Source organism: Abramis brama (assembly GCF_963993115.1).
Source record: "Abramis brama genome assembly, chromosome: 3".
NCBI classification, from domain to species: domain Eukaryota; kingdom Metazoa; phylum Chordata; class Actinopteri; order Cypriniformes; family Leuciscidae; genus Abramis; species Abramis brama.
Window position 1 is genome coordinate 10,511,777 of NC_139965.1, and position 16,754 is coordinate 10,528,530.

At 37.4% G+C, this 16,754-nt stretch overlaps 2 protein-coding genes across 2 annotated transcripts in view; both read left to right on the plus strand.

Annotated features, from left to right (window-relative positions):
• The window catches only part of LOC311080145 (basement membrane-specific heparan sulfate proteoglycan core protein-like), a 176,373-nt gene that overhangs the window by 8,710 nt on the left and 150,909 nt on the right, over positions 1–16,754 (plus strand). The window lies entirely within an intron of this gene.
• Positions 7,238–16,754, plus strand: part of LOC311078915 (Fc receptor-like protein 5) — a gene marked incomplete at its 5' end in the record, with an annotated part of 87,885 nt that continues 78,368 nt past the window's right edge. Inside the window, 7 exons of the mRNA XM_084107968.1 lie at positions 7,238–7,242; positions 7,471–7,574; positions 8,681–8,959; positions 9,058–9,342; positions 9,418–9,696; positions 9,785–10,048; positions 11,109–11,366. Coding sequence (XP_083964094.1) covers positions 7,238–7,242; positions 7,471–7,574; positions 8,681–8,959; positions 9,058–9,342; positions 9,418–9,696; positions 9,785–10,048; positions 11,109–11,366 — 1,474 coding nt within the window. The remainder of the gene's footprint in view (positions 7,243–7,470; positions 7,575–8,680; positions 8,960–9,057; positions 9,343–9,417; positions 9,697–9,784; positions 10,049–11,108; positions 11,367–16,754) is intronic.

Genomic DNA, 16,754 nt, shown 5'->3' on the forward strand with positions numbered 1-16,754 from the left:
AAATTACTATGCAACGTAAATAATAAATCCACACACATAATACAAATCAGGATCATCAAACATAAATATCTCAATAAACACTGCTATGCCCCTTTAAACATAATCTACAATTACATAAACGAGGATATTACTCTTTGGAGAAATATAAGGAGCTTCACCTATCTCACTGACCAGTTCACATGAAACTGTATTAAAGGGGTTTACAGAAGGAGCAATGGCGACATCCTCTGGCCAGACAAGGCTACTGCACAAACAGCGTCCGCACGATATTAACTCAATGTTATAAACGTTATTACTACGTAACTTAGACATCAGAAGGCTCACACCAGTTAACTTATTATTTCCTACAGTGTTTTACAGCATAAACATTGTTCTATCACTATAAATCTCACTCATCACGCTGGGCACATGTTAATGCACGGTAATTCTACAATATAGAAACACAAACACAACAAAGTGACAGTCACTTACTTTTCGTCATTAACTCAACACATGAATATTGGAAGGTGGATCACTCAGAAGGGACTAAAGAAGCTACACAACACAGGTACGCAGGCTAAACTATGCTGTTGAACTTGAACACGTTTCCCAACACACTATAACCAACACACACACTTCCTCTACCGTAACCACAGAAGAAGAGTCTTAAAGTGGCAGGCACCCAGAAATGTCAGAGCCTTTTATACACTATGGTTAAATAAATGTTCAGTGATATCATCCAAAGATTTTTCACTATATTGTTGATATGACAACTAGTAAGTGGGTGGTTGACATGACATGGCCTTTTTTGGTCCAATGTGTCAATGTTAAGTAAATTATAGAAAAATATATCAAAAACTGTGGTGATATTGTTCAGAAAGTGCTGTTTTATATGGACACACAGAGCATTCATGGGTTTAATCTTCCATTTTTTCACAATTTTCAGCCAAACCAGAATAAGCTCATATGGTGTGACTGTCCCAAGCACATTTCACAAATTTTGATTTTGAATAAAACCCAAGAAAATGAATTCATTTTCTGTTTATTCAATCATATATTGATATCCCAGATGTCTACTTGTGAGTCTGCTTGACTAAAAGTGCAGGCATAATATTTTGAAGCCACCCTTAACTAAAACATTTTGTCCCGAAAATGGATATCATTAGGTGTGACGCCATATTGCTTTTTTTAATGGGCAATTGTTTGGAGACCTTTGGGGAGTGTGGGTCCTCCTTCTTTCAGGAGGAAGAACAGCACCTCAGAAGGACACTGAAAGTTACAATGTGAGTTTTCTCCCTTCATGTTTTCAAAAAAATCAAGTATATCCGGCACTCCTGCTTCAGTTCCCTTGTAACAAATTCCCTTACACTATCAAAGCAAGAGAAAAGTACTGCACGCAAAACATAAGGTAACGGGCAGATCTGATACCTACTGATATAAATAAAGACAGTAACAGCTTACTTTCGTTAAATAACCACTAAAGAAAAAATATATAGAATAAGATCTACATGTATGTAGTCTTGAATTAATTATATATTAACGAAAAAACAATAAAACCCAAGTTCAACCAAGTGTATTGAGAAATATATCACATTATAATACCCAGACGGGCAGCAACATGCGCTTATTTCACAGCTGGAGGCGCGGCCGCACTCCGACACAGCAAACAAACATTCTCAAATTATCCACACACATTTAACCCTCAAAACCCCAATGTCCCAATGTCCTGGCCAGCAGACCGAATGTTCATTCAAGAGACATCAATTGTCCGTACGGAACTACAATGTCCTCCGCGAAAAGAAAAAAACACAAAACAAAAATATAAGGCGAAGCGTGGCGAGAAGCCGCAGTCAATATATTCCCCGTGGACTTACGCAATCTCGCCACAGTCTGTTTAGCCGATGGGAAGTTGTGGTAGTCCAGAAAACAATTGTCATGTAATCCACAAAACAAGAGGGTATTAGACCCTTTGATGAATTCTTCATGCAACTATTAGGCTACACAGAGCCCGCTAAACTCAGACCGCTTTCCCGTTTGAACTCCGGAGTTTTTTCCCCACGTCACTTCCCATTCCTCTTAAAACCATATTGCGTGACATAACAATGACGAGAGGACAAAACAAAAACAAATAAAAGTCCACATATTAGTCCGTGATTACACCACAGGCATCTGATACAACAGTTTGCTTTTTTTCATGTGAAGAGAAGAAACAATACAACAAAGTATGTTTATCATCACCTCAAAAAGCTGTACATAAAGGCAGAAATAGGTGACTATTACACCCTTTTGCGCTGTCTTTTGGTGTGACACATTTAACACGAAAATGCCCAAATGAAATGACTTTTCAGTCAATATTACCTTTAAAACTATATTGTCATATTGTAGTTAGCATGGTTTTAGCATGTTAGCATAAAAGCACATTGCTTAATGTCATGCTAAGTACATGAAACCTCATATGGTGTGACACAAAATCATAAGGTGTGACAGGGTTTTCTTGTCACACCATATGATTATTTTGTCACACTATATGATATGAACTGCATTTAAATACATAAATAATGCTCTTAGATACATATTTTATAACTAATAGTTAAGTTTATTGAATATTTCGTCCTTTTAACACATTTTGATTAGCCTGGGTTTCCCCATGCTGCCTTGAGCGCAGCGCGATTTTATTCACGCTGCTAGGCAGCCTGGACACCATGGACCAGATTTTCCCCTCAAAAAGGGAACCAATCACAGAACGGGGAGGGAGCAGCAAGACGATGACGACGTCTATGCGACACACCGAAGCAGTTTGTTTATATCTATGGATCCAACATGGCATCAGACGCGAAGTTACCTTTCGATGCGGCCTTAGATAGTGTTCTAAGTAGTTTAGAACGCAAGTTTATTTCGTCTTCTTCCTCGTCGAATTTCTGTCGCTCCTCTACATACGTCATCTGGTATGATTGAAACGATTGGCTATGAGCTACGTGCAGGCACATTTGATAGACATTCGTAGCGCCCAATAAACGGCTCTGGGCATTCGTAAACCACGCCTCAAATACGAGAAAATGAACATGTGGTTCCCAGACCACGTCTCATTGAGAAAGAGGTCTGACGTTAGCCAGGCTACATTTTGATACTATATTATTTACACATTTAATATCTATTTACACCAACTCAATTTGATGAATCCCTACTATCCCATTTTCAAGCTGAATCCATGTTAAACTACAGCATTTTGTCACTCAAATGTTTCCATTTATATTTATTTATTTTTTCAGTTTGAGGTAGATTTCAGTAGATGGCGAGATAATGCGAATACAGAAAGAACAAGGAAATGATACATCATACAGAAATGTAATATATGTCAATATATTATATTGACATATATTACATTTCTGTATGGGGAGTAAAACAATGACCGAACAGCAAGCTGATGATGTATCATTTCCTTGTTCTTTCTGTATTCGCATTATCTCGCCATCTACTGAAATCTACCTCAAACTGAAAAAATAAATAAATAAATAAAGGGAAACATTTGAGACATACATGGGCACTGACATTATATGTAATTTACATATAATGTCAGTGCCCATGTATGTCTGCTGCCTATATGAGAATATATGCAAAATTCATATATGTAAAACACATAGACATACATGAAACATATATTTCAAAATATAGCAAAAATTGCCGTTTTCATGTAAGTGCCATATATTTTCCCGTATATGCACATAAATGTGAAATATATGTAAGACGCATATATGTATACATGCATATATGTACTTATTTCCATAGTACATACTTTCACTTATATTAGGGATACAAATCTTATATCTGAATGCCTTGTAATTAAATGCCTATAGTTGGAGATTTTGTGTCTGTATTGTGTGAATACCAAATATAGTATTTTTAATACAATAATGCAGTGTTTTCTTTGTCATTTTTGACAAATACATCCACAAAGTACCATAACCATATGCCACAGCTTTAAAAATGCATCAGTATCACATGCATGTATAGTTTACATAAATTTATTAAATATGTGGAAAACAAATATGTATGTCACATATTTATACTTAATGTTGTCCATATATGGGAGAAACCAATACTATACTGTAATATATGCAGATATATGGTATCATATATGGATGAACTCAAATATTTTCTTCACATGTTTGGACACATACAGTGAGGAAAATAAGTATTTGAACACCCTGCTATTTTGCAAGTTCTCCCACTTGGAAATCATGGAGGGGTCTGAAATTGTCATCGTAGGTGCATGTCCACTGTGAGAGACATAATCTAAAAAAAAAAATCCAGAAATCACAATATATGATTTTTTAACTATTTATTTGTATGATACAGCTGCAAATAAGTATTTGAACAGCTGTCTATCAGCTAGAATTCTGACCCTCAAAGACCTGTTAGTCTGCCTTTAAAATGTCCACCTCCACTCCATTTATTATCCTAAATTAGATGCACCTGTTTGAGGTCGTTAGCTGCATAAAGACACCTGTCCACCCCATACAATCAGTATGAATCCAACTACTAACATGGCCAAGGCCAAAGAGCTGTCCAAAGACACTAGAGACACAATTGTACACCTCCACAAGGCTGGAAAGGGCTACGGGGAAATTGCCAAGCAGCTTGGTGAAAAAAGGTCCACTGTTGGAGCAATCATTAGAAAATGGAAGAAGCTAAACATGACTGTCAATCTCCCTCGGACTGGGGCTCCATGCAAGATCTCACCTCGTGGGGTCTCAATGATCCTAAGAAAGGTGAGAAATCAGCCCAGAACTACACGGGAGGAGCTGGTCAATGACCTGAAAAGAGCTGGGACCACCGTTTCCAAGGTTACTGTTGGTAATACACTAAGACGTCATGGTTTGAAATCATGCATGGCACGGAAGGTTCCCCTGCTTAAACCAGCACATGTCAAGGCCCGTCTTAAGTTTGCCAATGACCATTTGGATGATCCAGAGAAGTCATGGGAGAAAGTCATGTGGTCAGATGAGACCAAAATAGAACTTTTTGGTCATAATTCCACTAAACGTGTTTGGTGGAAGAAGAATGATGAGTACCATCCCAAGAACACCATCCCTACTGTGAAGCATGGGGGTGGTAGCATCATGCTTTGGGGGTGTTTTTCTGCACATGGGACAGGGCGACTGCACTGTATTAAGGAGAGGATGACCGGGGCCATGTATTGCGAGATTTTGGGGAACAACCTCCTTCCCTCAGTTAGAGCATTGAAGATGGGTCGAGGCTGGGTCTTCCAACATGACAATGACCCGAAGCACACAGCCAGGATAGCCAAGGAGTGGCTCTGTAAGAAGCATATCAAGGTTCTGGCGTGGCCTAGCCAGTCTCCAGACCTAAACCCAATAGAGAATCTTTGGAGGGAGCTCAAACTCCATGTTTCTCAGTGACAGCCCAGAAACCTGACTGATCTGGAGAAGATCTGTGTGGAGGAGTGGGCCAAAATCCCTCCTGCAGTGTGTGCAAACCTGGTGAAAAACTACAGGAAACGTTTGACCTCTGTAATTGCAAACAAAGGCTACTGTACCAAACATTAACATTGATTTTCTCAGGTGTTCAAATACTTATTTGCAGCTGTATCATACAAATAAATAGTTAAAAAATCATACATTGTGATTTCTGGATTTTTTTTTTTTTAGATTATGTCTCTCACAGTGGACATGCACCTACGATGACAATTTCAGACCCCTCCATGATTTCTAAGTGGGAGAACTTGCAAAATAGCAGGGTGTTCAAACACTTATTTTCCTCACTCTAATTGTTCATATATGTTGCAGGCATATATTGTGTTCTCAGATAAGTCAAATATATGTATAGATATATGTCATACTATTTAAAATATAAAGTACATATATGGCCATATATTACATTTTTGTATGGGTAATCCTCATTTTGAAACGAATTTATGCATTAAATAAAAAAAAAAATGTTCAATGATTTACTAAAGATTATTAGAATTCATGTAATTAATATTCAGCAGATTAAAATAAAAAGTGCAACATCAAATGTTATAAACATGATTCTTTGCTACTTTGAGTAGAACTCACTGTTTTAAACAATTTTGTGATTTTTGCTGTAACTGAAGCAATGATTCACTTGTCAAACTAAGTTTGGTTGTTTGTTAAATGCAGCTAATACAGATTTTTGCATACAGATTGTTGTGTGGTGTGACATCATATGGCGTGACACCATGTAATTTGGTGCGAAATTCAGAATTTTGAAAGAAATGAAGGCTTTTTGGTTATTAATCATAAAATCATCAATGTGACAGATGGGGAATAGTGCCAGCAAAGGTTACAAGCATTTTGGTACTTTTATAACAAGGTATTCCCAAATTAATTTGAAGTATATTGAAAGATTACAAGTAAACGTCTTTCTATGAGTGTTGATAAAGTAAAATAATGCAAAATGTAACATATTTGCACATAAGAAATGCTATACTTTTATATAGTAATGATAAAGAATCAGGATAAATTGACTTACATTATCGCATTATACCCCTTTTTAATTTAATACACAATAACATTCATGTCACACCATATGACATTTTTAGTCCCTAAGACAGTAAACTAGTAAATAAATGTACATTTCAGGACAAAATCTACAAGACCACATATATATTTGGAAATATAAGAGTTGGTAGAATATAAACCAATGAGTTCCATGACTTACAATTGACATTTTTTTAGCTACATATGTCAACCACCCAAATACACTAAGGCCACATCCACACCAAACCAGAGTTTCCTGATCCAATCTTTTTTCCCTCGTTCTAAAAAAAAAAAAAACCATAAACACAACGTCCTCTAAAGAAATATTTTTATATTGCGTAAGCACGAAACCACTGAAACCGACTCAAAACGCTGTAGTTCACATGCCAGACCAGTGTGTGGCGCTGTAATTCTGCCACAGAGATACACTAAAAACGGAGAAGACTCGGAGCATGTGTGTAAAACTTGAGCGCTGTATACAATAATAATAGGCTCAGTAGTTTCTTCTCTATTTTATTTATTCATTTATTTCTTTTTACTAATAACTTTATTGAACAATATAAACAACCATAAATGGCCTGGTACAAAATATGAAATGTCTTAATCAGACAACAGACAAGCATCATAGCATGAGAAATAAAATATAAAGAAATAAAATAAAGAAATAAAACAAAAATACATTCAAGTGAATAGTACATAAAGAAATAAGAGGCTCAGCACCATTGCAACACGAACACATGGGGTGATGACATCATTGTTTCACAAAATACACGGATTGGCTGTACACACGAAAACGCAAGTGTGTCGTTTTCAGATTTATCCACTCTGGGACCCGGTTTAAAAATATAGCGGTTTCAGGCTCCGTAATAAAGTCTTATTACAACTGGAGATATGAGTGGTATAAAGGCAGTGGAATATTACAGACGTCTGATCATCGTTACACTGTAAACAGAGACACTCTCACTATCAGAGGAGTAATTACATCTGATCAGGGTCAGTACGGGTGTAAAGGACAGAGAGATGGAAGACCAAACTCATCAACATCAAGCTCTGCTGTTTCTCTCTCTGTGAAGGGTGAGTTGAACATCATTGTCCTCATAAACTCTCTCTACATGATCATGATCACACAACCAATCGAGACACTGCAGGGTCACATGACCCACAGGTGGGACGTTTGCCATTATATATTTTAAACAATAATATTTTAGTAAAAACCTAAAGTAATATTGACAAACTATATATCATTTGAAAGCTTGCTGACTGATTTTCAAAATAAATGACAGAGGATCAGTAATTTATCAATTTGCAACTAGAATATTTAATACGCATTAGGCATGTTCAGGCCTTTATTTTGAAATAGCTGAACATGAAAAATCATGAAAGATTGGTAGAAACTCCTTTTCATGCCAACAGTTCAAAAGATAAAACCAATTCAATTGTATGAGGAAAAAAGGTCTGAAAAGGTTTTAAATATAATGAAACAAATGATGGATTATTGATATGTGATGTGGCGGCGAGCTGTAACGCACATATGTGTTTTTTATGCGTTTATTAGAGGTTGAATTCAAATCAAATACTGCTAAACTGCCCATACTACTTCTCAATAGATGTCTACTTCATAAATTGTATGATAATTATGGAAATATATGGTTCAGATCACTCTAAACATGTATGGAAATGGAACTAAATCTCACTGAAAGCTCATTTTTTGAGACATCAACCTAAACTTTGGATCACAACTTGGCTTTGATTTTCTTTCAGTTTTAAAGTAAAACATGTTTTGTAAAAATATATATTTTATATAAATAATTATATTTTTTACATTATATACATTTTCCTAAACTCAAACTTCTATAACTTTTTTTTTTCTGTTTCACTTTTCATGATTTTCACTTCTACAGTAATCTTCCAAATGTCTTCTTTAAAACAAGAGCAGTCATAGGTCTATATTCCTAATCATTCTTGATTTACAACTATTTAAGTTTGGATAGTGATGTTCATGTCTATGTAATAAAAGAGGGGTGACAGTGAAGGGGTAATGTGGAGCTCAACTCTTTTCTTATGCACTTCTGTATCAGCCACATCTGTTCCAATAAGAGGACTGAAGCAATTATTTTAGTAATTTAAATGCTCATTTATTTGACTCTTGAGGATCTGAATCTGTTGTTGTTCTCCTGCAGATCTAAAGCCGAAGCCTGAACTCACATCAGATCCTGCAGGAGCTGCACTGACTGGAAACACAGTGACTTTGACCTGTCGCATGGATCCGTCCACTGGAAACTGGGACTCTTACTGGTACAAACACACACTGAACCCTGAGACAGAGAAGACAGAAACAAACTCCTACAGCCTGAAGATTGATTCAGTGTCTGATGGAGGCCAGTACTGGTGTAGAGCTGGAAGAGGGAAACCAGTCTATTACACACAATACAGTGATGCACTGTGGGTAAATGTTACAGGTGAGAGAGACTGTAGTGTGTGATGCAACAAATACAGATCAGAGACAATATCTACACAACTTCTGAAACTATAAATGCAATAATCTGTGTTTGTACAGTGAGTCCTAAAGCTGTGCTGACGGTACGACCTGATGAACGAGTGTTTAGAGGAGAAACAGTCACTCTCAGATGTGATATAAAGTGGGGAGGAGACACTGAGTGGACATACAGATGGGAAATAGAGGGAACCAACAACCAATATAAAAACACTGTCAGCCGAACCTCAACACAAGAGTTGAACATCAGCAGTGTTGATCTCTCTCACCGCGGTAAATACACCTGTACAGGACAGATACACACTCAAAGCTCTCAGCGCAGTGATGCTGTTACACTGACTGTCTCAGGTGAGTGTGTGTTTGTTGTGATCAGCTTCTCCATCAGTTTCTCTACGGCTCTGTAACTCGTGATGTTTTGTTCAGCTGAAGCTCAGGCATCAGTGCGAGTGTCTCCACAGCCGTGGCTGACTGAAGGAGAATCAGTGACTCTGACCTGTGAGGTTTCAGGCTCCTCTAAAGGCTGGACGTTCAGCTGGTTCAGAGATCATGATCATCTGTCAGACAGCAGCAGAGGAGCTGGAGGATCTTACACTCTCAGTCCTGCTGCTCTACAGCACACAGGAGTTTATACGTGCAGAGCAGAGAGAGGACGACCAGCCTATTACACACACAACAGCAGCTCACACACACTGTGGATCACTGGTGAGGGTTTATGCTTGTGCTCATCCGGATCTGTGTTTCACTGCAGTCTCTGTGCTGTCAGTTTTGATGGAGATTTTCCTCTTTTCAGGAGTTTCTGCTTCAGTGTCTCTGGTCATCAATCCCAGCAGAAGTCAACACTTCTCATCTGACTCTCTCTCTCTGAGCTGTGAGGATCAGAGTAACTCTGCTGGATGGACAGTGAGAAGATACACAGACAAAGACACACAAACTTGTGCAAATCAAACAGGATCTCGATGTGTAATGGACTCTCTCAGCACATCTGACACTGGAGTGTACTGGTGTGAGTCTGAATCTGGAGAGAAACGTCGTCCTCGAAACATCACTGTACATGGTGAGTCCGGTTTATAATCACGACATCTAATAGTCTAATGTTACAATCTAAATTATAATTACAGTCTAAAGACATTTTCCACTAATTGTTTTCTGTACAGCTGATGACAGACTGACTTCTGTTCAATTATTTGAATGAGTTTCTCCATATGTATCTATTCATGAGTTCGCATTTCCATTCACTCTTAATATAGTTAATGGTAAATGAACTTGGCTTGCTGTCCTCAAAGGAGGCTCGATCTAAACCCTTTCTGACAGGACAGCGCAGAGGAAGAATAAGAGAAATAGAGGAGGAGATGGGGAGGAGGAGGGATGCCGTGAGAATTGTCGCTGCTTATATACGCTCATAATGATGATTGACAGGACTGAATGTTTAGGCTCCGTTTTGGAACTTCGTTTATTGTGATGTTTCATGAACCTGCTCTTAAATGCCACATACAAACAAAGCAAAATGTGACTGGTCACTTTTCACATTCATCAGACAGTTCTTACCATATAAATTGGCAGATTAAACTGCAAAAAGGACGTGTTTTTATGCCAGTGGTTAAAAATCTGGTACACAACCAACAAACTCTCATGACAATGTTTAACTATTTTAAATTTTGTCAAATTGGTGACTGATGAACTTAGCTTGCTTTCAATTTTATTTTGATAAACTATATAAAGCTTGATACGGCATTCAAACCGATGCAATACGGTCAACAGAAAGTTTGCTCCCGCTACTCGCCTCTTCCAACTCTCAAACAATCCACCAGGAAATAATAAAGACAGCAGAAGTGATCCGCTGTGCCCATGTGACCGTGAATAACCAATAAGAAATGACAAATAAGAATTAATGCTCCTACAATGCTTACTTTTTTCATCAACAAAAAACAAAACGGTGTAAACAAAACAGTCGGTTACTCATAAAATAGTTGCGTTTTCTCATGAGATTTGGTAAAACTACACGACACTAGCATAAGAAAGCTTGAGATGTATAAAGTACAATTCATAATATCAAATATTTTTCTTATGTATTCTTAATATTTACAGTATTAAACACACATTTCTTGTGTTTGTAGACAGTGAGGTGATTCTGGAGAGTTCTGTTGATCCTGTGATTGAGGGAGAGACTCTGACTCTACACTGTTTACATCGATCTACAAACTCCCCGATCCTCAGCGCTGATTTCTATAAAGACGGATCACTGATCCAGAATCAGACGACAGGAGAGATGAGCATCACTACTGTCTCAAAGTCACATGAGGGTTTCTACTACTGTAAAACAGAGAGAGGACAGTCACTCCACAGCTGGATCTCAGTCAGTGAAGTCTTTAACGGTGAGATGATTTAATGAGAAACGCCACACCATTATTATATACTATTATATATTATAGTCTCTGGCTCATATTTCTGCTGGAGCAAAATCAGTTATTGACATCAGTATTTATTGTTTCACATAAACGAAAGCATAACCATCAAATCACATGCAAAATATACTGGTCATGTACTGGTTGGAGACACGAAGGTTGAGGATCCAAACACAGTATTTATTAGTGATGTTACGTTCTGTGCCGAGGCTTCGGAGTGTGTGTCGAGAAATCCCGGAAGCTTTCAGTGAAGCTCGTATCGAGGCTTGTGTCGCTTTAGACCAATGACGTCATTGATGATGGTTCAGGAAGCGCTTCCAATCTTGGCGCAATATTTTGACAAATATATAAACTCATGGTTTATTTTTTTGTAATTTAGTGTTTTTATTTATTTTGAAAAAGTTTACAAAATATTTGCAATAAAGTAAAGAAAACTTATACGACTACTAATTTACCTATAAAGCCCTCATCCCGCCCCACCCCATTGCACTTCGGGACATTGAGCAGTATCTGAATAACAAGGGATCAAATAAAATTCATACAGAGAAAGACAAATAAAATAATGCTAATGATAACACCCATACGTAGCTGCAGATTAATTAGCCAGAAATGTCTTGACTGTAGATATCCAGTTCTCCCACATCAAAACAGTCCTAGGATTAGCGTGATTGGTCCGTGCAGATGACAGCTCCAGGTATAGTATTTCCAGTAAGGAGTGAAGCCAATGTTTAATAGAAAGGTCATGGGGAGGTTTCCATCGTTGAACAAGAGACTTTTTTGTGGCGGTCATGGCGGCTAACCAGAATTTCCGTACCTTCTCACATAGAGGAAATTGAGAATTGTCATTCAACAATAAAATAACAGGATCTTTGGGGATACAAATCCCCGACGCCTTGTACAAAACATCAAGCACCCTATCCCAGAATTTGTGCACATCTGGACAGTCCCACAGCATATGTACCAAAGTGTCCACACAACCCGGTCCACAGAAATTACAAAATGGGTGGGGTGATAGACCCATTACATGTCGTATGCGTGTGGTTAGATATGCCCTGTGAATAACTTTAAGATGAATGAATTGGTGATTTGGGTTTGTGGATGCATGGAATGTATTATCCCACACTGTATCCCATTCAATTGTCCTGTTAGAAACTTTCAGATCTATTATCCAAGCTCTAGCTTTAGAAAAGTTATCTGTATTAAGATTTTGAAAGCAGAGATAAAAATATGACACAATTCCTGTGCTTGGAGCGTTTGAGATCCAGTTCACCACTGGGTGAGTATGAAGATTTGTACCCCAAGGTACCTTATGGGTCTTTAGCACGGCACGTAATTTGAAATATAAAAATAAAGTGTTAGACGAGATATTAAATCTTCCTATTAAGTCACGAAAATCCAAAATTGAATCTTCCCCTTTTATGTCGTTTAACGTTAGAATGCCTTTTGTAGACCAGGAAGGCTGAACGAAAGGTTGACCGCCAGACAGTAAGTTCAGGTTGTGCCAAATCGGGGTATGAGTGTGCCATAAAGTTTTAGATGTAAAACAGGCTTCAATCTTTTTGAATATTTGAAGAGTGTAGGAAATTATAGGACCATAATACAGTGAGCATTTCTTGTGCGAAAGGCCTGAAAATAAAAAATCTTGCAAACGAATTGGTGAAATATGATCTTTTTCTAGTTGTTTCCATGAAGACTGTGAGCTCGAATCAAACCAATTAGGGCAGCCCATTCCACCTTTTATTTTACTTTTTTGAAGTGTAGACCACTTAATACGAGGACGCTTTCCATTCCATATATATTTTATCAGTAAAGAGTCCAACTTTTTCCAATAATTCACTGGTGGGGGAGAGGGAGCATAGAGCTAATAAAATTGATGCAGGGCAAAATATTCATTTTTATTGTTGACATTCGGGCAGATGGAGATGAAGACAGTACACATCATCAGTACGCAGACACATCCATCTTTGAATATCTGACTCAACTCCCCCATAAATTGACGTATAGTTAACTTTGGAAATAAGGGGCAAAGTAGGTCTCAACTGAATCCCTAAATATTTGACTTGTGTTGAAATCTGAATATTACCTGGAATAGGAAAATTAAAACCATCTGAATTGAGAGGCATTAAAATAGTTTTAGGATGATTAATTTTAAACCCCGATAATATACCAAATTCGTCTATAATTTGAAGGGCGTTAGGAAGTGAGCGTTGTAGATCAGATAAAAATAGCAGAGTATCGTCGGCATATAAAGAAATAGAATGGGTTGATGAGCCTAACTGAATTGGGGTAATACGTTTACATTGTCTAATATACTGTGCCAAAGGTTCTAACGATAAGTTGAACATAAAAGGAGAAAGCGGACACCCCTGTCTTGTGCCTCGGCAAATAGTAAAAGAATCTGAAATGAGTCCACCAGTAGAAACCCTGGCCATGGGATTTGCGTATAGAGTTTGAATCATTCTAATAAAATGGTCACCAAAATTGAACTTCTTCAATGTATACCATAGATAGCTCCATTCCAGCCGATCAAAGGCTTTTTCAGCGTCAATAAACAGGAGGCCGCTGGGTGTTTCTAATTTCTCGGATTCAGCAATGATATGTAAAACTCAACGAACATTGTCGGAAGCCAAACGACCTGTTATAAATCCTGATTGATCTGAGTCAATTAGTTTATGAATCACTGACTGTAGACTCCTGGCAATAACTTTAGCATACATTTTAACGTCATCATTAATCAAGGAGATGGGCCTATAATTAGAACAATCTGAATGATCTTTGCCAGGTTTGGGCATAACCGTGATTAGAGCTGTATTGAGATCTTTATGAAAACGACCTTTGAATATGGACTCATTTATAGTATCTAACCAGATATGGCCAAGTTGATCCCAAAGCGCTAGATATAAATCCACATAAACATTGATCAGAGAACACAAAAAGAAGCTCACCTAAATGATTGATTAAGTTATTATAATTTTAACCATTATACAGAAAAAAAAGTTTTCATTGAATAAAACTAGATTAATGCCCATAAGTTTAGTTGACTAAAAAAAGAACTAAACAAAAACAGGATAAGGTTGACTAAATATGATAAAAGTTAAATAGTAAATTTGACATAAATGCATAAAAAAAACAAGTATGCATAAAAATAAAAAAGCTGACAAAATGAACTATTTGAGTCTTTTATCCAATGACGTATTGCTCACCAGAGCAGGCAATACTGTCTGATCCACATCTTCCCCCCCGCCAGGTAGGTCTGTAGACCCTGCTTGCAGAAGGGGTTTGCTCTTCTGCTGGTCTCTCAGAACAGTGAGGCGGTGAAATGGGTGGAGGTGGTGAAATAGGTGGAGGTGGAGAAATAGGTGGAGGTGGAGCAGCTGTGCTGCTACTTAGGATAAAAGGTGGTGGTGCTAAAAGTTTGCCTCTCTTTAAACAATAATTTGCCTCTCTTTTTGTGAGCTTTTTAGAATTAAACTATAATGACAAGATCTCCAAAATTACATCCTCGTTGTGTACTTCAGCGTATAAACTGTCTGATGTCTCACTCTCCTCTTCCACTTGGTGTGTCTTTGAGTCTGAAATATTTTTGTAAATAATTACTTACATTGCATTTCAAGGTACACATTTGCATTCCTATCAGTTCTTGCTTTCCCTGGGAATCGAACCCATGACCTTAGCATTGCAAGCGCCAACACTCTACTGTTTGAGCTACAGGAAGGCTACAGGAAGGCTTAACATTTATTATTATTAATAAGAGTAATTATTGTTAAAACTGTAGATGTTTGTTTTTTTCCACCCTAATTTATAGTAATTATTGTTTGATTAAACAATTTTTGAGTCTGTTAACCTCAATTCTCTGATCGAGACTATGTCTCATTTGAAACCAACTATGTGTCCCAACGACGTTATTCCATCTCGTTTCCTTGGGCAAGTTATTGAGACTGTTGGCCCTGACCTGTTGTCTGTAATTAACAAATGTCTCCATACTGGTACGGTACCTTTTGATTTTAAACTTGCCACAGTGCGACCCCATCTTAAAAAAACAAGTCTGGACTCCAAACTGTTGGCTAACTTTCGACCTATTTCAAATCTACCTTTTTTATCTAAGATTCTAGAGAAAACTGTAGATGTAATTTATAGTCATTTCTTGGGAGACTCAAATCTTACTTACTTAAGATGTAAGATGTTTCTCTTTTTATGAGCATCTTCCTCCTCGCTCTCATCAGAGTTTGAGATCTCATCAGAGTCTCCCAAGAGTTAGCCAACACACACTTTTGCACCATCTGATGGTGAGGTCGACTAACAGCAGATGGAGAGTATGCTCGGTAATCTATTGCTTTTCCTGCAGTTCCTGGACGTCAATGTTGAATTTACTGTCGAATTTGAACCACTGAATTTGTGGAAGCGAATTTGCAAAGCGAAATAAAATGGACCGAAAATTGCCTGTTGAATATTATTGGTTGTATTTTTAAACAGTTTGAATATTTTGGAAGTGAAATATGAAAGGTGAATATGGATTATTGAATTTTTAATAATGAAAAGGTGTTTAAAATGTTTTTAATTGAAATATTCAAAGCTTAAATATTCAACCATGCTGAATTTCAGCCCATAAAAATGCAAGCCCTAAAAATACAATGCATTAAAATGCAAGCATGGTTAATGCAATGCCTATTTTTTTCAAGTAGTGCAATTCAACAGGCTTTTTATTTCAAAAACATTTGACATTATTTTACTTCCATACATATACAGGCAAACAATAACCGAGTTAAGGGCTGAGGCAAACAGAGAAATCCAACTGAACAAGCAGTGAATCAAAACCAGGAAACAAAGTTTTAGAAATGCAGTTAAGACACATGCAACACTTAGTGATAAATGACTAAATTGACCATCAGGCTTATAAAGGGTGAGCTAACAAGGTTAATGAGACAAAGCTGAAAACAATGAGTGCTGATGAGTTTGGGCAAAGGATTATGGGTAATGAAGTCCATGACAGAGTGGCACTGGTCTGGGGTTGAGTGCCTTGGAGGATGTCACCCACGTTTTATTTAGATGTAAGAAATTTGACCAACTCAGACAGAAATGGAAAGACTCTGATACAGAAAATGACATTCATAATATTTTACAGGAGCAAGGAATGCAGGGACAAAGAATCAGGTATTTCATTATGTAGGCTATCTTAATGATACTGGTTTAAGTAGAAGAATTTAGGGTTGTTTTTTTTTTTTTTGCTATTGTTTTATGATTTAATGTGTCATTTGCATAGGTCATTTGCCAACGTCCTTTTTACACACTCCTGTGTATAGTCCAGTAGATGACGGTATATATCGTAAAGATATGATCCGCCATTAATCAGAAGAAGAA